The 24,475-nt window shown below is 46.0% G+C and overlaps 1 protein-coding gene across 1 annotated transcript; it reads right to left on the bottom strand.

The window, feature by feature from the left end:
• Window positions 1-5,913: 5,913 nt before the first annotated feature.
• On the bottom strand, window positions 5,914-10,935 carry SRSF6 (serine and arginine rich splicing factor 6). The gene is made up of 6 exons (XM_035548562.2): window positions 10,663-10,935; window positions 10,103-10,251; window positions 8,576-8,702; window positions 8,139-8,348; window positions 7,693-7,782; window positions 5,914-7,569 (listed from the first exon to the last, which is right to left on the bottom strand). Exons 1-6 carry the CDS (start codon window positions 10,767-10,769, stop codon window positions 7,206-7,208), a joined length of 1,047 nt encoding a protein of 348 aa, XP_035404455.1. The 5' UTR covers window positions 10,770-10,935; the 3' UTR covers window positions 5,914-7,205.
• Window positions 10,936-24,475: the final 13,540 nt, after the last annotated feature.

Genomic DNA, 24,475 nt, shown 5'->3' with positions numbered 1-24,475 from the left:
GGCCCTCCGGGCACCGCCGGTGCCCAGCATAGAGCACAGGTGGGACCCGGCACCAGCAGTGACCGCCAAGGACCAGTCAGCCCAGCCGAGGCAACGGCTGCCAGCACGCGGGCAGCAAAACAGCCGTGGGGTGGGAGCGAAGGCCAGTGCTGACCAGCACAGAGCTCCAGGAAGGGGAGCACACCCGCTCGAGTGCAGCTCTTGGTGCCGGTTCTGGGCAAAGCAGAGAAATGCTGCACGCCGCTCAGCAGCAAAACAGCGCCTCTGCTTACACCCAAGCCCTGGAGAGCTGGTGTGGACAAGGCATGGCAGCTTTGATTGCTGTTAGAGGGAACAACCCCACTCAGGAACTCTGATAAACTGTGGTGGGAACGGTAAATCCAGCTCTGCCACGTTGTCTTGCCTCCACCCCTTTTCATAGCAGAAGCAGGTAGTCATGAAGCACTTTGTTCCCACAATACTGAGAAGTCGGGCTGAGCTTGAGGGCCCCAGCATCTCCCATCCTTGCCTTGCATTGGGGTTTTGAGGTGGCTTAAACATGATTTTCACCCTTTTTCAAAAATTAAGCTTGAAATTGGGCTACATCAGGCAGGAGGCATGAAAGATGGCAGCTCCTCTAAGTCATTAATGTTAACCTAACTCCCCTGGAGAGCAATCAAACTCCATCGCTGATGGTAACATATCTACATCTTACCTAGCAGTTAAGAGACCTCCAAGATCAAACTAGTTCCTGAGGCCTTATCTGAAGTAGGCAGGCGTGTGCTGCCCCAGTGGAGAGCGAGGAGGACCTCCTTAGCACTCATTCCACAGGCACAAAGAATAACTACAAAATATTAACATGAAATCTCCAAAGATCTCTAGGAAGTGAGGAAATGTAGGACTTGCTGTTGCTCAGTGCTGAGCAGTGCTTAGTAAGTGCTGGTCAAAAAACAGTACAGTTTGTCTGTCTACCCTGTAGAATCTCATGGGTACAAAAAATGTGCCTTTTGGACATACAGTGTTTGTCCTGCTTATCCACAGAAGGTTGGAGCTAAAGAAACCAAGACCAGAAGCAGAACAAGAAGTGCAAAAAGGTGTACAGCTGTTGAAAACAGCACTTGATACACGTTGGACAGGCTGGGAGAGGCAACTTTCTGTACACCCCTCAGGCCACATCCTGCCATATGAAATCCGGGGTAACTGGTATTTCTGCTTGCTTTGGGGAGAGCAGGAGCAAGCTCTTTGTGTCTAATGTAACTGCCACTTTCAGTAGTCAGTGCCTACCAAGAGACATACATACAAGACATAAATCCTAATGCATTCCTGCTGTGCGGGATGGCAGTACCCTGCAGGTGGCTGTGCCTGCCACTCCTCACCTTCAGTCATATCTCACACTCATTTGACCCAACAGCCTGACTGAGACCTTGCAAAACATGAGGCAACATAAGAGTTTGAACTACAAACTGGCACGCATAGCTTCTGTTTTATTAATTCACTGGGCAAGTCACTTTGGTTCTGTTCCTCAGTTTCACTGTCTCTAGAGGGTTTTCATAAACTGATAACTATGAAAAATTCTGCTTATAGTTGTCAGACGTAATAGGTGACACCCAAATTATGGCAAATGGTGGATTACACTTTCAGCTCATAGAGCAACAATTATTAATCATCAGAGAATAGACCAAGACAAGGTAACTAAGAGGCACTTTTAAAATATTTTATGCTGTCTTCCCAGTTACTGGCAGCATTTACTCTAGGCTGAGTGGCATGCCTCTACCAGGCAGCTCAGCAGAACAGGATTTGCAATCCCAGGGCAGCCGTTGCACACTGCCCCTCAAGCTAATTGCACAATGTAACTGTTGTGCCACTACGATCACGAAAGACTGTATGCAGCATTATTTTCTTCTCATGTTGATGCTGAGCAGTGATGCTGACACTGAGCAGAATAAGGAACACAAATGCTGCACAGGGGAAAGGTTTTGCACTTTACCCATTTCTAGGAGCAACATTTCTCTTGACTAGCAGATAAATCAGGTGCAGTTGTACATTGTGATTACACCAAGCAGATGAGACGTGATCTATTTCACACCTACTTACCTAACAGCATTAATATTTACTACTCATATACACAACATAATCTGTTCCAGGAGCTGCACAGACCATTTATTTGCCAAATTCCACCTACACCTCCATCCACATGAGAGCACAAGCTGCATCTTCCAGTCACCTCCAACGCTGGCTTCACCTCCTTGATTTTCAGTATTTTGGACTGAAATCACTGAACTGTGGCCCTGTTTAATCAAAACATTCGAGCAAAACTTAAGGTTTTGCTTTTAAAACAAGTCAAAATACTCCTTTTTTAAAATGTGCATTAGAGATTTCTAAATCAAAGCAGGTCACGCTGCAGGAGCAAATTTCTGTGAACAAGAGGATGTAGCCCTGTAGACAATCACCCAGGATCATCTCCAAAACTATGAACCATTGTACATACCTTCCAAAACATGTGCTAGTTGTAGACATCTTCCTATTGCCACTACTCTTCCAGCAGTATAGATTATACCAATTGCTGTAATCTGTTCCCTTGCATGCAGGTTACTGCAGCTGTGTTTATTTAGTTAAGCAACTTAGACATTTCATTGAAAGATGTTGCTAAAAGGAATTAAGCTCAAATCTCACAAAGCCAGGTAAAATGAAACAACTGAAACTTCTTCAACATCTGCATACACGTTTAGCAAAAATAATAGCGTAAAGAAGCTTTGAGAGTTAAGAGCCCACATTGCACTATTCAAGTCTACCTAAACACAAAACAAAACTTGTGGAAAAAGGGTGGATCGCATTAATGCTTCCAAAGCTACAGGTCACTCATGACAAGCATTCTGACTCATCACCTACATAAACACTTTCCTACTGTCTGCCAGAGTTTGAGACACAGCGAAGGTGTGAGGCATTTGCACCATCTACCTTTAAGGCAGATATTTAACATCATGGAAATAACTAATTTATGGAATTTGCAATTGTGTCAAACACCAAAATGTAGGAAGAGACATGTTTTTCAAAAACAGGAACAGGTTTGAAACAGACTCCAAATACCGCCACAGAGGTTCTAAACTTGACTTTTTTTTTTAATGGTACAGCATTGATTTCTCCTTCAAAAACTGCTGACACTAACATTTAAAAATCAATCCTTCAATTCATGTTTGATGACAATGCGTATTTTTTCAAGAACAAATTTATATTGCATTAGTTAGGACACCTAATACATAAGCACATCCCCCTGTCCTGGTTTCACCTGGGATAGTTACTTTCTTCCTAGTAGCACGTACTGTGTTGTGTTTTGGGTTTAAGATGAGAATAATGCTGATAACACAATGATGTTTTAGTTGTTGCAGAGCTTCTGTTTAGTCAAGGACTTCTAAGCTTATTGTACTGCCCCATGAGTGAGGAGGCTGGGGGTGCACAAGAAGACGGGAGATGACAGAACCAGGACAACTGACCCCAACTGGCCGAAGGGACATTCCATGCCATATGGCATCATGCAGGACAGTAAAAACTCAGGGGGGTTGGCTTGCAGTTAAGGGTTAAAATTGAGCTATGAGCAACACCAGATGGTTTTGCCATCACCTACTGCTGCTACTGCAGGCTGATGGAAAGCACACGCTACAGCCCCACAATACGGCTATGCATGCAAGTCTTCTGTGATCTTTTTTTGCTCTTCTATGAAGTTTAAGACATTATTCATGCAAACTACACTTTTGTAACATCTAAAAGAGATCTCAGAAATAGTCGTACTTGTGAACACACCTGACACCAGATTGTCTTCCACTGCCACAAACAAGTGACACTAGCAGAGCTAAAGGGATTGTTTTTTTTTTGTTGTTGTTTGTTTTTTGTTGTTTGTTTGTTAGGGGTTTTTGTGGATTCTTAAGGTTATAGAAGGCCTAGCACTTAACTGCACTGGCTCAGTATCTGGCACTATTGAAATCCTACTAGCCTGCCACAGGAAAAAATCCAGAAGGATGCAGGTGATACCAAGGAATTCCTGTTTCATTAGTGTGGTACAAGGCCATTTATCTTTGTATAGTAACCACGGGAGACATCACACATTGTTCCAGTAATAGTTAAATAGAACTTCAACATTTAAAGGAGTTATAGGCAGGTTGGTTAAATCCAATCTAGGCCCTTCCTCCAAGTATTCACGAATAAAGATGACTCCAAACAATCATTGTCCTAACAATCTTACTTTAAAAAGCTAATATAGTTGGTAAAAGCCATCACTAACTAATGCACTGTTATGAGAGATGCTAACTGCTACTATAAGGCCAATACAAACTCACACTGGGAACTGGTCGTAGAAACCAACTGTCATTAATATCTACAGGCACATGCAAGAAACTAATTATTTTCTTGTTTTATTACAAATTTATTGAAAACATACATAGCTTCTAAGCTACTGATCTCCAAGCTCACAATTCCTGTTTTGAGGAGCATGCGTTTTACCAAAAGATAATTAAAGGGCAGCAATCCTCCATGAAATCTAACCTACTCCCCCTTTTTTTTTAAACCAACATGCTTTTGTGTCAGTAAGTTTCAGGGAGGTATATTTCCACACACGTAGCACAGAATCATCTGACTTCTGTTAAAAGTCCCCACTAAAACCCCCACTGTTGAAGCCCAAAGCAGAGAAAGTACAACCTGCAATGATCAGAACTTACAGCACGTAAGTTTGCTAGCCATTCCGCTAAAGTATACCTTAACTAAAACCTCATTTCTTTAAAAAAAAAAAAAAAAATCACTTTTATCACTAACCCTAGTAGCCTGCTCTCATTCCAGATGCAGAAAATAAACTTTGATACCAAACACTCTTCAGAACTGTGGATCTAGTTATAACAGAAATATCTGCAAAACTCCATGTAGGAAAGCTCGGCACAGCAGCTCAAACAGTGCAGATTTTTTCCATGCTTGGGTGTCCTGGTTTGAGTTAAGATAGAGTTAATTTTCCTCCTAGTAGCTGGTAGGGTGCTATGTTTTGGATTAGAATGAGAAGAGTGCTGATAACGTGCTGCTGTTTTAATTGCTGCAGAGCAGCGCTTACACTAAGCCAAGGACTTTCCAGCTTCTCGCTCTGCCCTGCCAGCGGGCAGGCTGGGGCTGCAGCAGGAGCTGGGAGGGGACAGACCCAGGACAGCTGACCCAAACTGGCCAAAGGGGTATTCCGTACCATATGGGGTCACGCTGAACAATATACAGGGGTGGCTAGCTGGGGTGGGGGGCCAGCTGCTCGGGAATAGGCTGGGCATCAGTCAGCAGGTGGTGAGCAATTGCATTGTGCATCACTTGTTTCGTACACAGTAGTAGTAGTAGTACTATTATCATTATTATTTTCCTGTCTTAATAAACTGTCTTCATCTCAACTCACAGGCTTCACTTTCCCATTTCTCTCCCCCATCCCAGAGAGGGAGGGGGGGGAGGGTGAGCAAACAGCTGTGTGGTATTGAGCTGCTGACTGGGTTAAACCACAGCATTGGGGTAGATACAACACTGAAAGTGTGCAATACAGAAGTAATCCAATCTTCTGCCAACATAAGCCTTGAAATGACTTCAGTTCATGTTTCACTAGGAATGTGTGCTTATGAAGCAGAACAAGCTTCACTCATCTTTAGATCCCTTCTTCTACTAGAACAAATACTAGTATGTAACAGGCAAAAGCTGAAGCTGTGATAAGGAAATAGCAAGAAGTGTTTAGCTAATACAGCAACTCCTGGCAAGTTGGCATCAAGTCACATTTGAATGCAGCTCCTAGTACATGATCCAATTTATCTCAACAGGTGTCTAAAAATCCTGGTAACTCAGAGATGCTTTCACATTCAGTCACACTTTAAGGACAATGAAAAACTAATGAATTTTCTAATGAATAACTGTCTGGTTGACTAGCTCATCTCAAGCACAAAACCAACTTTATTTCAAGAATTCCCAAGTCTCCTGCTAAAACAAAGTAGTTACTCCAGTAAAAGAGGTAAGTAGGATAAATTGTTATTTCCCCAGCATTCTCCCAGAAGTCCATAACACTGTAATAAACACAACAGCTTGAGTCACCAATTTAATTTTATACAAGTCAAACTACACATTGTATAAAGAGTACAAGGCAGTTCTAATGTTTCCTATTGCATGTTACAAAAATCAATTTAGCTATAAAGGGGAATTTTTGGGATGAGTTCTATTCCACAATTTAAGTGAATTGGCAACTGTGGTTTAGCAAAGCCTTTGTTAAGACTAGAACTCTAGCTCGAAGAGATTACACTTCCAGTAAAGTTCAGATTCACACACAATAGGATTGTAGTTCTATTCTGAAGCAAAATGTTAACATAAATGAGTCAAAAGGGAGGGAAGACAGCTTTATTTAGCTAGTTTTCATATCCAATAGATATTTTGAGCTGACAAACCATACAACATACTAGTGACTTGGACCACATCCAAGAGACATTAGTGTCTGACAACTGTCACTTGATAGTCAAGCAAAAAAAATGTCAGAGCACTTTCATTCTTTTACGTTTCAAAAGTATGACTTGCAGCAATACTGTATGACACAGGTTACAGAGTACCTTTATTACCTTTAATACAGTCACAGTATCGGGGGGGGAATGTTCTTTTGGCAAGTTAAGATGCAACACAAATGCTCCAACTTGAGTTTATTGCTGGTCTAAGGTTTTCCTAGTAATGTTAACAGTTTATAGTTTTGCAGCCTGCTCCCACAAATTAAGATAAGCTAGAGAATTATCTGACCTGCTCAGCAAGGCAATCCTACCTTTGGTAGCAAGCTGTAAACCTATGAAGCCAATGATATTCAGTTCTAAAACCACGAAAAAATGAAAAAAATGATACTTTCAAAAAAGCCCAGATTTAAGCTTGTTATATTCATTTTTTAATATAAAAACCACTTTACACTTAAGAGTAGTTAAGTTACTCCTGTGGAAATGTTATAAAATCAAAGTTTTAGCTGAATTTCTAAAAAAAAAAAAGGGGGGGGGGCTTTTCCTGCTTTGTACCACCATCTGATCTTGTAATTTCAAATTTAGGATACAAATTAAACCTTTATGCCTCATTACTTAGTTCTTAGGCCATCTGCTCCTGCAATAGAAAAAAACTTCTGAAGTACTAACGTAACACTAATGGCCTGACAAGTAGGAAAAATGTTCCATAATAGTGTGCAATTTAAGAGGAGAGTTCTAGTCTTAATCTCTTGAACTAGATCTTGATCGTGAGCGAGACTTTGAACGAGATCTGGAACGGGACCTCGATGCAGCTCTTTTGGGTGGTGACTCTGAACGAGCCTTGGTAGATGGCTGCTGCTGTGGAGAATTGGAACGAGACCTACTCCTTGACCTGGATTTAGACTTAGCATCTCCTTTACCATTTTCTTTGGGAGATCGAGACCTGGACCTGGACCTGGACCGAGACTTCTCAGACTTCTCCTTGGATCTGCTGTGAGAGCGCGAACCCCTGTCAGACTTGGGTTTCGATTTGCTCTTTGATCTAGACTTCCTGCTTTTAGATCTGGAACGCGAGCGGTCTTTGCTTCGTGACCTGGATTTAGATCTTTTGAAAAGAAAGACAGTTACTCTACATGAACTGAAGTACACTTATATTATAGCTGTTGTAAATAGTTATCAGTTAATAAGCAGCAACTCCTGTACTAACACAAATCAATGTATCGCTTACCTGGAACGACTTTTAGAGACACTACGGGACCTGCTGCGGCTGCTCCTACTCCTACGACTTCTGCTTCTAGATCGTCTTCTAGATCGTGACCTAGAAACATTTAACGTTAACATTTAACATCCCTTATTCTTTGTCTGGTGTACCCTGCTATGCCATCTAACACAGAAAAACTATTAAAGAACTTGTCAGTAATACACCCACATCAAGACATACCACTAATCCACCCAGACTCAATATACTGTCAGCCAATTACATCTGATGTTTCACACAAAAAATTCTCAACACCAGCTTTGCCATATCACATAAAATAATTCCTTCCACATTTCTCAGGAATTGCCCTATTCCTAGAATATCAATTGAAGGTAATTACTGTAGGCCAGCCTACATATACCCATTCTCAAGTTTAACTGGTCTTGATATAGAGAGTAACACGTCCCAAAAGTTACCTTGACCTGCTGCCAGAGTAAGATCGCCTATGGCTTGACCGTGGCTTGTCTTCAACCAGCCTGATTTTCCTTCCGTTTATCTCTGTGCCATCCAGTTTGTCCAGGGCACGCTTCATGTCCGAGTACGATCGGAACTCAATTACTCCTTCATTTGTACGTTCTTTGTGAGCATCTGCATAGGTTACCTCCCCAGCTTGCCTCATGAAAATCCTTGAGAGTAGATGAAAAGTTACACAACCACTCCATATACTTGTACTCTGCAACTACATTAGCTTAAGATGAGTCTGAGCAGATGTAAAAAGCATTGTGTGCATTCACGTGCACATTCATACTTCTCAATTACTTCTACTTAAATCAAAATGAACAATTACATTAAAAGGAAGTTATTGGTTCCTGCTAATCACAACATGCTCTATTATAGAACATTAATACATACTTTCAAATCCTGCCAACTACAGCGACTGGAAAGGTTTTCAACAATCAGTCTGTACTCTGTACGAACAGGCGGTCCATATTTATCTCTTCCAGATTGTCTCCGACTGCTATATCCGCCACCACCCCCACCTTTATTGTGCAAAGAAATAAAGTTAGATTGTCTTCTAGCATGAAGAAAACTAAAATGTTCTGAAAAAGTTAGTTAAACAGTTATATTTACTGGAGTAGGACTTTATTTCTCTATGCCTCCAATAAACTTTCAATTTTGCCATAATCTATATTAATGGCAAATCAAACAGACTAAAATCCTACAAGTCTGTCCTCCTAAGATCTGTTAGAGAGTGACTGCTCCTTATTAGATTTCACCTTGCTAAGTTTTATTTTACAGAACATTGTAAAATATAAAACTTAACTGATTACATGCATTTCTACATTTTACAAAAACGTTTACTAGTTACACTAAGTACTTACATCACAGCATGAGGTTTTTGGTGGTGGTTTGGCCACAAAACACGCAAGGTAACAGTCACCTAGTTCAGTTTAACCAGTTTTGTCTTAACCCTTGGAATCCTCACCATCACCCTGCGTCTAATGGCAAAAGGCTGCTGTCGTCATGGCTTCCGGTAAGGTCAGCCAAAGGGTCATAGGGCAAGGGTCACACAATGTATGGAAAAGCCATGGCCATCAGGAAAGGCAGTCATCTTAGCCTCAGTGGACACAGCCTCAGCCCCACTGGTCACTTTTAAATTGAAACATCAAGGACTTGTTAAAAAGTTTGAAATTGAACATGCAACAATTTTAAACAACATACATTTGATTTAAAAAAAAAATACAGATTCCCACCCCCCCCAACACAAAGAGTCTAGAGATTACTGAAAGTGAGCCATAGTACTTTAATTACAGTACCAGGCCAGTTAAGTTAAATATAGCTCAGCTCCTCAAGAAATTACACAAGTTAGCTGAGCACAGAAACGTTTACAATATCCCCCACTTAAGACAGTAATTTCTTGCTTGAAATCCTCCCCCACCCATTACATGAAATTTTACAACTGACTGCTTCTACCCCAACTATGCAATGGTATTTATTCATAAACATTAGTGATGGAACATCACTGATTTATCTAAATGCTCCAAAGAACGTTGGAGCCTTTAAATAGCAGAGCATATAGTTTCTAAATAACAAGAAACCCTTTCTAGAAGGGGCCACAATTTTGCAGCCAGAATTGTTTCACGTATTTGCATTTGTAGATTTCTTAAGGGGGTACCTGAGTGCAATGCTGGTGCCAGGAAGAACATCTATTAACACTATGTCTACAGACAGCTCGCTCCCAGCGATGCACCAGGTATCCCCTGCTCCCATACTTGCAGAGATAGTGCCAACCCACCCCCAGAGCCCCAAGGGACTCGGTCCCATCCAATCTATCACCCCAGGCTCTGCCCTGCCAACACAGCCGAGCTGCCTCCCCTTGCCTCCAGTCCCTTGCCCGAAGCAGCCCTGTAACCAAGCAGAAAGACGGGCCCATACTCACTGCGACTACTGTAGCTGTATCCATCCCTGTCGCGGCGGGGGCCGCGGGCGTGCTCCACGATCACGCGCTCCCCGCACAGATCCTTGCCGTTCAGCTCATAAACGGCATCGTCGGCGTCTCGGGAGTCCTCAAACTCCACGAAGCCGTAACTGGGGGGAGAAGGCACGGGCCCGTCAGCCACAAGCCCAGCCCCGCAAGCACCGACGCGCGGCGGGGTGGGGACGACGCGCCCGACGGCCCCGCCTGGCTCCTCGCCGCCCGCCCCCCGGCCGCTCCCCGGGGGCAGAGGCTGGCAGCGCGAGCCGCGCCGGGACAATGGGGGCCGGCCCCGCCGCAGCGCCCTCGCTCCCCCCCGCGCCGCCGCCATTTTGAGTCGGGCGCCACGCGGCAGCGCGGCCGCGAGAGCCGCCGACAACATGGCGGGGGGGGGGGGGGGGGGGGGGGGGGGGGGGGGGGGGGGGGGGAGCTGCCAGGCGCGGCCTGCCCGGCCCTGCCGGAGAAGGCGACGCGCGGTACCGGGCCCGAGGCGTTCGCCCGCCGGCTCCCGGCACGGCGCTCACCCGTTTTTGAGGTCGACCTCGAGCAGGCGGCCATAGCCGCTGAAGAAGCGCTGGATGTCCTTCTCCCGGACGTGGTAGCTCAGGCGGCCGATGTAAACGCGCGGCATGTCCGCAGCCGGAGGGGGAGGGAAGGGGAGAGGGGAGGGAAGGAGAAGAAGGAGGAGGAGGAGACGAACGCGAGGGAGAGGAGCGCGGGGAGAGGGTGCCCGGGGGCCCACGAGCACGCTCCGCCGCGGCCTGCTCCGCAGCACAATGGCGCCCGCTGCCCACGGCCGCTTTATAGAGGGGGGCGGGGCCGGCGCGGACGTTACGGCGAAGGCGGGGGGGGAAGGGAAACGCCACCGCGGACGTCATCACGCTCCCACGCACGGGCAGAAGCGAATGCGGGGGGAGGGGGGGAGAGCGGCGGACGGCGTGCCTACGCGCGTGCGCAGAGCTCGGGGCGCGCTCCGGCGGGGCGGCAGCTGGCGCTGCGCGCGCTCCCGGCTGTGGCGGGACCTGACCGAAGGTCTCGGCGACGCCACTTGGCGCACGCGCAGTGGTGTCCGCCGCGGGGCGAGGCCGGGGCCTTGTCCGCGCTCCTCCGAGCCGCGGGGCCCGGCAGCTGCCGCGCTGCGGGCCGGAGCCCGACGTCTGCGGGTTACCCGCGGCGTCCAGCTCACCAGCTCCGCCCGGTGCCCGGCCCGCTGGGGTGCTGGGAGGGGACGGGTGGGGGTGGGCGGCCTCGTGGGGCTGTGCTCAGCCCGTCTGGGAACAGTGCCCCGTGAGCTAGCCTGGGCTGGGCGCTCTAAACAAGCCCCTGGCATTGAAAAAAACTCCATTTCTGTAAGTAGTAGCAGGTCTCTAGTGGGCTGGGAAGCCCAGTGGCCTCTCTTCAGGTGCTTTCCAGACACAGTTTACTTGGGAGCCAGCCTTTATGTCAGATAAAAGTTAACAAGTTCCATGTCCTGATTTGCTTTGTTGTAAATAAGAAGCACCCTCCCAGTATATTAAAGCCACTGTTTTACTCTAATGGGCTTTTCACAGTAATATGACTACATAGTATATACTATGGTTTGTATATTTGATATAAATAGATAGAAGTGTTTTCTAATAAGTTTCTTTTATATTGTATACTATACAGGGGGAAAGAACACATTTACTTCTACTCCTGAATTTTCTCAGCTGCATGAAAAGCAGCTCATATTCACCTAATGCATTACCTAATGTAAATTATGAACATTAATGTCAGTAATATAACCCAACGAAGACGCCAAGATTGCCTTCAATTTTAAGGATGTTGCTCCACTCCATGAGTTAATCCTCAACAAAGCAATTACAGAGGTTGTGTTAAAGAAGTTGGGGAAATCTCTTACTCTTGTTTTTTCTCATTTAATAAAACCTTGATTCGTATAATAGAAGAGACAACAGGTGACCCCTTTCTCTCCATCATAATGGACAGTGCTGAGAAGGTTTTATTAGTTTACGGAATCTTCTCTGTCTGCCTTAGAAAGACGCTGATTATACACCAATTTACAAGCCTGATGTATTTTTTCTATACAATAAGCACCAGGAGATACTTTGACTTGTGAGTAAATTTAACCATTTACTCAACCAGGTTGTAGTGTTCATCAGCTCTGTGCTGGAAGTTTAAAAGGCTTTGCTTAATCCCACAGAGCACAGCACAGAGGGGAATGTCACAAGATACGCTGTACCTTGTGCTGAGCATACAATGAAAGATCTCCTGGCAGAGCTGATGGGTATTTCACACTCATGAGCTTTCACCTATTCCGTTTGCAGGAAAGTTCTGAAGCACCAATACTTTCTAAGTAACAAGACAGGAAAAGTATTTTAGCTGTATGTTGCTAAAATGCAATAGCGTTCATAAGCCTGTCCCATGAATAGCAATGCCATTGTGATGAGTTTTGTATACACAGAATGGAAGGTTTCTCTTACCAAAATTTTAAAATAAATTATAAATAAATAAATCATTTAATAAAGTCATTTGTGTCTTTGAGATAACTGCCGGTTATAATATGTGATCATTAAGGTCCTCTCTCCTCTACAGCTATATCCTATTATTTTCCACTCCTGTTCTCTAAGAGGATAATGATTCACTGACCCAAATTTCAAAAATATCAGATATGATTATTCATTTGAAATCTGTGCTGGCAACCACCATGTAGGACAGCTGCATTCTAACACTTGGTGGAAACAACCTGATTATGTATTTCTCGTTAAAATGTCCTGTGTTTGGTTTAAGATAATGTATAAGCCTGTACATAAGTTCAAGGATAAGGAAAGCTAAGCCTGTTCTTAAGGGCTTCCCTGCAAGTGGATGCTCTTCAAGATGAGAGCCTCAAAGGAACTGCCTTTTCCAAAAGGACTGCAGCTCTGTACTTTCCACACAGTCCATAAAACTTCTATCTCATAGGTGATGACACTCAATTTCAACATCTCTGCCTCTTAGTACAAGGAATTTCTTTCCCCTCTCCAACAGTAAAAATAAGTTCTTCACGACAAAAGTGTTATCCCTGCATCCTCTGATCTCTGAGACTTTCAGTTGAGGTTTATTTCACTGCTTTTTCTTGGGAGAATATTCCCAGACAGTGTCTCAGAAATGGAGAAAAAATAGTCTGTTCAGCTAAGGGCTGGAGCATAAATGGGTACAGATAGTTGTAGGTGTGGTCAGCCCATGACATTTCATCTCCGGCACTCCTTCTCGGTCACTCGCTGCCCCTGCTCCCATGTGGGGTCCCTCCCACAGGATGCCGTCCTTCCCGAACTGAGCCTGCGGGGGCTGACCACAGGCAGCAGCTCTTCAAGAACTGCTCCCACATGGCTTCGTACCACGGGTCCATCCCCCAGGAGCAAACTGCTCCAACCTGGGTCCCCCACAGGCAGCAGCTCCCCCCAGACCTCCTGCTCCTGCGGGGGCTTCTCTCCACGGGCTGCAGCTCCAGCCCGGGGCCTGCTCCTGCAGGGGCTCTCCATGGGCCGCAGCCTCCTCCAGGCCACATCCACCTGCTCCACCGGGGGCTCCTCCACGGGCTGCAGCGTGGAGATCTGCTCCGTGTGGGACCCATGGGCTGCAGGGGGACAGCCTGCTCCACCAGGGGCCTCTCCACAGGCCGCAGGGGAACTGCTGCTGTGTGCCTGGAGCACCTCCAGCCCTCCTGCTGCACTGACCTTGGGGTCTGCAGGGCTGTTTCTCACTCCTCTCACTCTCCCAGCTGCTGTTTAGCATCGTTTTTTTTTTTTTTTTTCCATTTCTTAAATATGCTGTCACAGGCGCAAACAACATCACTTATTGGCTCAGCTCTGGTCAGCAGCGGGGCCTTTATCTAACATGGGGCAGCTTCTGGATTCTTCTCACAGAAGTGGCCCCTATGGCCCCCTGCTACCAAAACCTTACCACGTAAACCCACTGCAACCAGTAAAGCACACATGCAGAACAGCACATGTGCTGAACCCATCCAGTGACAGAGGAATTGTGCAGTTATCTCCACATGCAACAGTGCCCTTTTTTCCAGAGAAGTATCAGTAGCCTATATGCACATATTCAATAACGATACAGAGGATGTGACTGTATGGGATACGAAGTCCCTTATTTTGTGGGATACTGATACAAGAGCATTGACTGGCACATCTTACAAGCCTCTGAGGGCCCCCATTATACACTCTGGGAGGACATCTTAAAGCTCTTTGCAGATGGCCACAGAGAGAGATTTGCTGAGGCCAATGGAAAGTGAGGGAGGAGTCATGCTAGGATCCTTGTAGCTTTGTTTCCTTATTTTGTTCCTATGCTTGAGGAAGGATAAAGGGTCTTCAGGGTTCCTCCTCACTGGGTGCTATGCCCTGTGTCCCCCTCCAGTGCGCTCTCAAGCCATTTTCAAATCCTTGATTCCCACACCTCTGCCCTTTTTGTCACTGGTTGTGGGACAATAATCAGTTGCCTGTTTTTCACGTTGTTTCTTTTTCCTCTAGCATGCTCCTATCTTACAAGGCATGATGGCTGGGTTATGACCAGACTGCTGCATAGTAAGAGAACAACAAAAATCGCTCTATTCCAGGGCCATTTAGAGAGCCATTTGACCAGCCTTGGCTGTGATTAAAGGTTTTATCTAATGCCTTCTCTTATGGTCTGTTGGTAACCCTGGGAGGCAAGGAGTGGCTGTAAAAGTGGTCACTGATGCAGTGACCAGAGATGAAACTTGCCTCTTATACAGGCCAGGAAGACTGGTGGACGTTGCTCAAAGGAGATGCAGATAGGATCCAATTACTTTCTTCTCCAGAGGGACATGTATTTCTGACCCCTGGGAACCCAGGATAAATGTCTCAAATGCATGAGTTTTGTGGCATGACCTACCAAATCATCTGTCTCTGCAGAACTGTAAGTCACAACTCTCTAGTTCAAACCTTTGGTGCTTTTTCCAGGGCACTTAAGACAAAACAGTCAACAGAGGAATGGAGGAAGATAAATATTACAGTCTTCACACCAATCCCAGAGTGACAGGTGGGAGGAGCATTATAAAAAGAAACTACAATTTATCTTTTTTCCTCCTAATCTCTTGATACAAAGGCTTGAAGTCTAATTATTCATAATCTGTGAGACACAAAGCAGAGCTCTGGTAACCTTTTCAGGGTCTTTTATTGTTAGTCCAATAAAAAGTATCACATGTAATTTGTCTGTCTTGTTGAGTACTAATATTTGGCTAGTGATTATTTCTTATAATCTGTTGTCAGCAGAGCCCTTAGTGTGAAATTGATGATCTTTCTCCAATCTTGCCAGCAGCAGGTACAGACATATGTGTGTGTCTCATGAAAACAGCATTAAATATGCATATCATTAATTTATTATGTATCAGTTATTTGCTGCAAGACTGGCATCTCAGGATGCTACAGCCAAGTGTCTGAAAGCATTTCTATGTGTTTCTGTTGCACTTCTCTCCCATCAACTATTCCCTGTCACATAGCTCTGTCAGAGAACCCAATTATGAACTCAGCGTGCTGCTCAAGAGGCAAAATGTGCAGGCTGTCAGGAATGCTTTTTTTTTTTTTCTTTTGTCATGTTTTTACATAGCTTCTTTGGGTGAATCCCATAGTCATTGGTACTGGAGGGCAAGTTTCGATTCACAAGCAAAATGTGATCTAATGCAGTTCTGGCCTTTGGCAAATGTACCCAGTACTGTGCTACCTGAGACCAAACATCCCATCATTGCTGGGTATTTCACTGCTGCCATGCCTGCAGTTTCATTTTGTGTGCAGGGAATGGAGGCTTAGGGAGGCTTAGGGTATGAGGTCTCCCAATAGCTGTCTGGCAGGCCCAGAGATGAAATAAAAAGCTGCTAAGGGCCCTCAGACCATCTTCCTTCTCTCACATGGCTCCTCTCCCCAGTTTCAGGAGCACAGCAGAGGATAATGTTATCTTCCTTAGAATGGGAGGAAGAAGGCAAACTGACAAAAGAAGTGCTATCTCAGAGATAGGACACTGCAAATTAACATGCTTTTAATGGATGATTTCCTATGGATTTTTAGTCCTCCAGATGCGTCAACCTGTTAAAATGTAAGAGCTCCAAAAGCTGTCATTATCCAGTCAGGGCACAAACTAGAAAATGTTTTGAAGTCAGCAAGAGAGCTGAGGCGCAAGAGGTGTTAACAGCTCCCAGGGGCTGTTGTTAAAGCAGCTCATTCATCTGCTGTGCCTTAGCAACTCCTTCAGAGCCATCCCTAGGTCAGACCCAGCCACCAACTAATGAGTGTCAGCCCGGGCTTTGAGCTTTGGAACAAAACTGGACCTCCTTATGCATACATACAGATCTGCAGGATGGACCATAACAGTTTCTGTGCATTAGTGGTTAGAATGTGACTTTTTATTCCCTGTTTTTGTTTGTTTGGTTGTTGGTTGGTTGGTTGATTGGTTTGGTTTGTTTCTTTTCAATGTGTTCTTGGGTGTCTTATATGCTCTGTGTGTACTCTCTGGACATAATCTTTGAAGTGCCTACTGGCTTTTGTGGCTTTTAGTCTCTTGCTTCCTGTTCTGCAAAAAGATTTCATTCCCCCATCTGCCCTTTATCTAAGCAGTATCCCCAGTAGCACTGTCCGATGTGATGTGTACTATTTGCATCTCCTACATGGTCATAGATTCCATCAAAAATCCCTGTCCAGGTGGATATCTGCTTGTCCCTGAGGAAGGTCACAGGAATATCATCTGTTCTTTGCCCAGACAAAGCACTAATTTTACTCTGAGACAAAATTTCTTGTATTATTCAATTTGGGGAGTATATCTAAAGTTCTGTCATTTCAGTTTGCCCCATATGTATGTGTGTGTAAGACTGATTGACCTATCTATATGAAAAGTGTAGATATAGCTGCCACATCGCTGTTTTAATAATGTCACAGAATGCATGTGAAATCTTTGGCTGAGCTTAGACCAAAAAATCCTCTGATTTGGGATCTCTCAAAGCCTGCATCCCCAACCTCTGAGACCTTACAAGAATATAAAAAGTGAGTGCTCAGTGAGGTAATAGTGATTTTTTTAATATGCCTCCTATTCAGCATCTGATGTCACTAGAAGAGCAGGGCAAGGATTCCCAGCTTGTTTTTCTTTCAGTGATTCTTCTGATGAAAATTTCACTTTTTGAACCTGTTGCCTCCAAGCAGAATAGGGCCTGGGGATGTTAGCACTGACTCCAGTCTGTCTGGCTGTAGAGATGATGAATGTCTGTCATTTTTTGAAATGTTGATGAAGTTATTTTTATTTCACTGGCATTTTGATTTTTTTTTTCCTGCCAGCCCTCATTACTGCCCTCCGCTGTGATTCACTGCCATGTTATTTAGCAATGGTACTGACTGCCCAGCAGAGGGGTGCAGAAACCAACATACAGACAGCAAACTCGCTCCCATTTCCCCCATTTTCCCATCCTGGTCTCTCTGATGGGCAGCTCCCACTGTCATGGCACAGGATGCCAGGCCCACTTGCAGCAGCGAGGCTTTGTGAGCCACAGCAGCCTCATGGCTGAGGACCATGGAGTCACAGGAGCTTGGGACACTTGTCAGCCAAGCCACACTGCTGGAGCCAGCGCTTCTGCCCTGAGCAGCTGTGGGACAGCATGGGGATGGCAGGGAAAGGGAGAAGGCAAGTATGGGAATGTGGTAGATGGGATGAGAAGAGGCCTGCCAAGCCATCCAGGATCTTGTGGTGCTGTGGCCCAGCACCACCAGCCTGCTCCAGGCACAGTGCTGTGAGCTGATTTTGCTGCCCTGCAGCAAGCAGTGCACAGAGATGACACCAGCCAGGTGTCTGCCAGCACAAGGGGTTTTTGACCAAGATCACAAGGTAAAGGAAACCACCAGTAAACCCCCTCTGCTGCTGCATGAGGTCAAGGCAGGTTGTTTTAGGGACTGATAGAGTTCCCAGTCTTTTCCAGGTGATGGTTGGAAAGGCAAATTGTCCTTGCCTGACCTGATCTTATGTACACCTGTATCACCAGCACAGAGCTGCAAGCCAGTACAGGGCCTAGCTTTATTTGCTTGGAGTGGTGGGGCTGGACACCTTCAAGAGCTACCAAAACATCCATCTCTGTCCACACCAGGGTAGGCCAGCAAGTTTGAGGCAGTGTGTGTGCATATCTCTTCAGGTGCTCTGGCTGTCTTTAGATACCATCAATAATTTGAGTGCGTCATGATTTGCCTGTGAGTGGTGGCTGTGCTTTGTTCTCCTCTTGCATCCTTTTTGTTCCAGCTTTTCAGTCACGCTTGGCTGTAGGTTGGTCTGCCTTTCAGACAGCTGTCCATTACGTGTGTTTTCCTGACAAGACACTTAGGGGCCTTCAAATTATGTCCAAATTTCCTTCTCTCCATCTGCTTTCCAGCCTCTGTCCATCTGCTCTCAGTTCATGTCAGTTCTGGCTGAAATGTGTTACCACAAGATGGCTCTTTGGAGGTGCCAGCATAAAGAGCCTGCTAGGGCACCCTGATAAGCGCTCACCTCTGCTGTGCCTGCTCCGTTCCCCTCGGCACTGCCAATGCTGCCTGCCAGCTCCATTGCAAGGCAGTAAAGGTGCTAGGAACGACTGTCACTGCCTGGTCACCATGCCACAGCCAGGGCCTGCCTGCACCCAGCTCCACCTGTCCCCATAGGCAGCCCCTATGCTGTCACCGTGTCCTTGTGCCTGTCCTTGTTCTGTTGTCACATCCCCTGCCAGCCCTGTGGAAGGCCTCGCAGCTGTTTATGTGCGGCTCCCCCACATCTCCATGTGTATGGCAGAGATAAGGAAGTGCTCTCAGGGAGAAGGGTGGGATAAGCCTGGCCTCGTGCAGGTGGGTGGGGATGGGGCTACAAACCACAAGTCTGGTTTGCGAATTGCCAAGTCCCTTTGCATATCATCCTGGGGATCTTTTAGCCTCTTGTCCAGATATTCTCCTTGCTTCCTGGTGTACTGCATTTTTTACTAGGAATGAAAAGCAGAAATTCTCTGGACTCAAGGAGCTGGGGCAAGTGGAGGGACCTCTTAGCACTGTGGAAGAGTTATTGACTCAAACTGACGTCACAGAAAATGCTCTTTGCATTTAGCATATTATCCACAGCTCTTTTTTTATTTCTTTTTAAGCCTCTGTAACTCCTGTGAATCCCTTCTTTGAATCCTTCTCTATGAAACTTATTTAGCATTAAAAATCCCACTCCTAACAGTATTAATAAAATCTAAAACTTTCTGGGCTGGAAGTTGAAAGAGATGGTCTCCCTGGAGAAGCAACCTGTCAGATCTCCTTCCAAACCAGAGGCTGGAAGTAGGGTTTGCAGCAGGGAGAAAGATGAATAGAAGTGTTTCTGGAAGGAAGTGGCGGGTTAAGGCTTGACAACAAAATACCTGACCTGCCAGTGCCGCTGGCATGGAGCTGGTGGCACACGGAGGTTGTGCCATGGATGCCCTTTGATCTGCCGTCACTTCCAGCAAGGCCAAACCTTGCTGGCCTGGTGGAGGTTCTTTTGGGATGCCGGCAGGGATTTCAGCTGGAGTACCATTATGAGGCCAAGCAGGAGAGTGGGGCTCTGCTCCCAGAGGCCCTGAAGAAGTATGGAAGAGCCCCAGTCTGGTGAGCAGAACAGAGATTTTGGGGAAGAGCAGACAAAAAACGAGGTGGTGGTGAATGAGGTTATGCCACCCTTCTAGTATAGGGCTGATGGGCCAACGGAGGCATCCCGATTCATGGGACCTGGGCTGATGATAAAATTTCTGTTTTTTAAAGAAAAAAAAATCTTTGTAACAATAGTTTTTGATTTGACTTGCCACAGATATTACTGAGTAGATGGTTTCTTTGTTTACTTCCATTTTGAAGGCATTCCAAATTTTTGTATAAAAAAAGGAAATGATCTTCATTTTGGACTTAATTTTACCTTAATTTTTGGACTTGCTGACAGACTTGTTAAGAATGGTTTAGTTTTCTCTGAGTACAAACCTAGGTAAAATATTACTTGGGAGTAATTTAATACAGTAAATCTTTTAATGGCGTTTTTCTTGCTTGGTTGGATTTGTGTGTGTGTGGTTTGTGGTTTGTTTGTTGTTTTGGTTTGGTTTGGTTTGGTTGTTTGTTTGTTTTCCAGTAAAACCTGAAATGCATCCATTGTTCCAGAAAAATAAAATCTGAGTTATCAACCATGCCTGTAAGCATTTGCCACATGGTATGAAGACATTGGAGTTGGCTGCTCTCCTGGTACCTTAGTGGTGCCTGCATACAGCCACACAGAGAGCTTAACCAACCTTCTCAAGGTCATTGGCAGCAGATCTGTGGGTTTCAGCTGAAACCAGGTGTGGGCCTGAGATCTTTCATGAGATGGCACAGAGGACCTTGAAAGGCTCTTGTTATCATCACGGTGATCTTGCCACCATGTTACATCTGTATATATCTTGCTACCATATCTGTAGTGATGTAGGTGATGTGCAGAGAATTCTGCACTGTCTCCAGCATCTGGTCCTGCTCCAACACAGAGCTATCATAAGCTGGGATGAGCCCTAGAGAAAGATGTCCCACAGTCATCTCAGTCAGGGTATTGCATTGATTGTCAACATGAGAGCCCTAGGAAAAGCCTGAACACCAGGGTCAGACACTCAACATTTTGAAAAAGTAGGTATGTTCAGTTATTCCCTGAACCACCAACCACTTCTGAAAACTTCTGGTCTTTGTTCAGTGTCCTTGGAAATGAAGCCGTGAGCCAGCTCATAAGAGATTTAGGTGCAATTTGGTCAGACAAATCTTTACGAGCGTTTAAGTTCTTTCAGCAAATCCAACCTCCCAGGATGCATTTAAATGTGCCTTAGTCATGCCTTTATGCAGCCCTAGCTTATAGTCTCTACATGTAAGAGCTACACAGGCAGGAACAGGGCTGTAAGTGGAAAAGGAGACTGCACAGGTTATGGTGAGAAGTTCTGGTATTAGAGCTGAAAACTTGTTAAGCCATTTGCAGGTACTGTAGGAGAGAGATGCTGTTTAGGCAGTGTAGGAACTGGAGTGAAATGGTTGCATTTCAGCCCTGCACTCAAACACTTGGACAGGGAGCACTGTGAAGGCAAGTCAGAAACTGGCCCAGACCCTGCATATCCCATGCCCTCTCTGGGATAAGATATTCCTGATAAGATATATCAGGGTTAGGATATATCTGGGATAAGATATATTTGGATAAAATATCCCTGATAAGATATATCAGGATAAAGGAGGAGTTTGCCTTGGTTGATGAAGACTGGGTTAAGGACCAATTAAGCAAACTGGACATCCATAAATCCATTGGTCCTGATGGAATGCACCTGCAGGTGCTGAGGGAGCTGGCAGAAGTCATTGCTAGGCCACTCTGCATCATCTTTGGTAAGTCATGGGCATCAGGAGAGGTGCCTGTGGACTGGAGGAAAGCAAATGTCACTCCAGTCTTCAAAAATGGCAAGAAGGAGGACCCGGGTAACTATAGACTGGTCAGCCTCACCTCCATCCCTGGAAAGGTGATGGAACAACTTATCCTTGGCGGTGATTCTAGGATTCATATCAAGGATAAGAGGGTCATTAGGGGCAGTCAACATGGCTTCAACAAGGGGAAGTCGTGCTTGACCAACCTGATAGCCTTTTATGAGGACATAACCAGGTGGGTAGATGATGGAAAGGCAGTGGACGTGGTGTATCTTGATTTCAATAAAGCCTTTGACACCATCTCCCACAGCATCCTTCTGCAGCTAAACTGAGGAAGTGTGATCTGGACGATCGGGTGGTGAGGAGGACTGTGAACTGGCTGAAGGGAAGAAGCCAGAGGGTTGTGGTCAATGGGATGGAGTCGAGCTGGAGGCCTGTATCTAGTGGAGTCCATCAGGGGTCGGTACTGGGACCAGTACTGTTCAATATATTCATTGATGACTTGGGTGAGGGAAAGGAGTGCGCTGTCAGCAAGTTTGCTGATGACACAAAACTGGGAGGAGTGGCTGACACGCCGGAAGGCTGTGCTGCCATCCAGCAGGATCTGGACAGGTTGGAGAGTTGGGCAGGGAGAAACTTAATGAAATATAACAAGGGCAAGTGTAGAGTCCTGCATCTGGGCAAGAACAGCCCCAGACACCAGTGTAAGTTGGGGACTGCCCTGCTGGAGAGCAGCAAAGGGGAGAGGGACCTGAGGGTGCTGGTGGACAGCCGGATGACCATGAGCCAGCACTGTGCCCTTGTGGCCAAGAAGGCCGGTGGAGCTGGGTCTCTTTAGCTTGGAGAAGAGGAGACTGAGGGGTGACCTTATTAATGTTTATAAATATGTAAAGGGTGAGTGTCAGGAGGATGGAGCCAGGCTCTTCTCGGTGACACCCAATGATAAGAGAAGGGACAATGGGTGCAAGCTGGAACATAGGAGGTTCTGCTTAAATATGAGATGAAAATTTTTCACATTGAGGGTGACAGAGCACTGGGACAGGCTGCCCGGGGGGGGTTGTGGAGTCTCCTTCTCTGGAGACTTTCAAAACCCGCCTGGACGTGTTCCTGTGTGACCTGATCGAGGTGTTCCTGCTCCGGCAGGAGGACTGGACTAGATGATCTTTCAAGGTCCCTTCCAAACCCTAAAATCTGTGATTCTGTGATTTTGTGATCCCTGAGGTGTATGTAAGGGTAAAATTCAGCCCAGAGGGTGACACTTTCATAAGCAAAATGCCTCACTCAGCAGTATGAAAAAGCAGTCAGCCTGTCTCGCATGCTATTACCAGTGACCTTTCCTTGCAGTTCTGTGCTCCTGTTTACCAATATGGAGACATCAGTACCTTCTAATAATGCTGGAAGTGATGGGAAGGGATGGGGAATAGATTGCTTGACCTGACACTGCCCCATTTGCAAGTATTTAGCCACCTCTTCTCAGTCCTCATGCAGACACAAAGGAACTGGGCCAGCAGCAAAATTTGTGCTGCTCCTAGCAAGCTAGAAAGGCTTCCTACTCACAGCAGCTCACTGCAGGAGTGGACCAGTCTGAGATAGGCACTAATGCAAAAGAAGTCAGCTTGCAGATGTGTCTGCAATTCCTCCAGGATCCCTGGGTGCCGGCAGCATGCTGGAAGACCAGGCATGGACTATAACTCTGCAGGCCCCAGTGCTATCCAAACACAGCATAAAAAAGATTTTTACTATGTGGTCTAAGTCGTAAAAAGCTGACAGTCAACGGGCAGACATGAGGTCTCTCCTTCTGGGAGAAGGCTGGTGACTGCAGTGCCCCAGCAATGGCTGAGCAGCGGTTCAGGCCCTGACCCACTCAGCACGTCCCACACCTGCTGTGTGGCTAAGCTTGGGTTCTCTAAACGCCTTAGGGCTTAGAAGGCTTAGAGAGCCTTAGAACAAAAGGCTTTCCCTGTCTGGGATCCAGTATGTTATATTAGACAGTTTGGGTGTAGTTATTCCATTCAAATAATTGTTGGCTGCTGAACTGGCCCTTTTTTTAAGCAGCTATTTTTTTTTTTCCTCTTTCTGTCCCACTACTTTCTCTTGAGATATCCTTGGCGCAGCAGCCATAGCCTTATCTCTAAAGCAATTTGCATTCCTTAGATTCTCCAAGAGCATCTCCCCAGGGCCCCAGCTGACAGTGAAGAGCATTGATTTCCCCAGGTGACCAAAACAAGCGTCAAGGTGGGAATAGCTCCAGCAGCCACATCTTCAGTACCAAACATTAGACCTGTTAGAGAAGCCAATGGTACCTCCATCTGGCTGCTGCTGACCCCAGAGCATCTCAAACTCTTTGAAGAGCTGGCAGCACATATTAGAGAAACATGTTTCTCCTTGGTCAAAAGAAAGCAAGGAAGGGTAATAGACACAAGAGGTGACAGTCTAGGAGTTCGCTTGCTCACAGTTAATGAATACCCAGGCTTCTGGCTTCCTGAGCATCTTTCCTACATCTTTGCCTCCTAAGGCTGCAGAGAACAGGTCTAGGATCCCTTCTTGTCCTGGGTGTGTCTCAGCCTCGCACTTTGGGCATCGATGGGATGAGGTTTAAAGCTTGGCCACAAAGCAGGTGTGGGATGTGCTGAGTGTGTCAGGGCCTGAAGAGGATCATCCATTGCTGGGGCACTACAGTCACCAGTCTTCTCCTTTGCCTTGCCCAAAACTGCTGTGCTCTTCCCAGAAGGGCTCAGGGGCTGGTTTGGGAACAGTTCCCCCACAGTGGGGAAAGAAGCACTCCTGCTCTCCTAAGTGGCTCCATCCCCAGCATGTGGAAAAAAGCTCATGGTATGCTTCAGGCACACTTACCCATGACAACTGGCTGCCAGAGTTCTTCACAAGCAAGAGAAGTAAGCATGCTCCCAGGCCATCATGGGATGAAGATGAGCCCAGT

The sequence above is a fragment of the Cygnus atratus genome, chromosome 16 (genome assembly GCF_013377495.2).
Source record: "Cygnus atratus isolate AKBS03 ecotype Queensland, Australia chromosome 16, CAtr_DNAZoo_HiC_assembly, whole genome shotgun sequence".
Lineage (NCBI taxonomy): Eukaryota > Metazoa > Chordata > Aves > Anseriformes > Anatidae > Cygnus > Cygnus atratus.
Note: the sequence above shows the minus strand (reverse complement) of the source record. Positions and strands in the feature narration are given on the sequence as shown.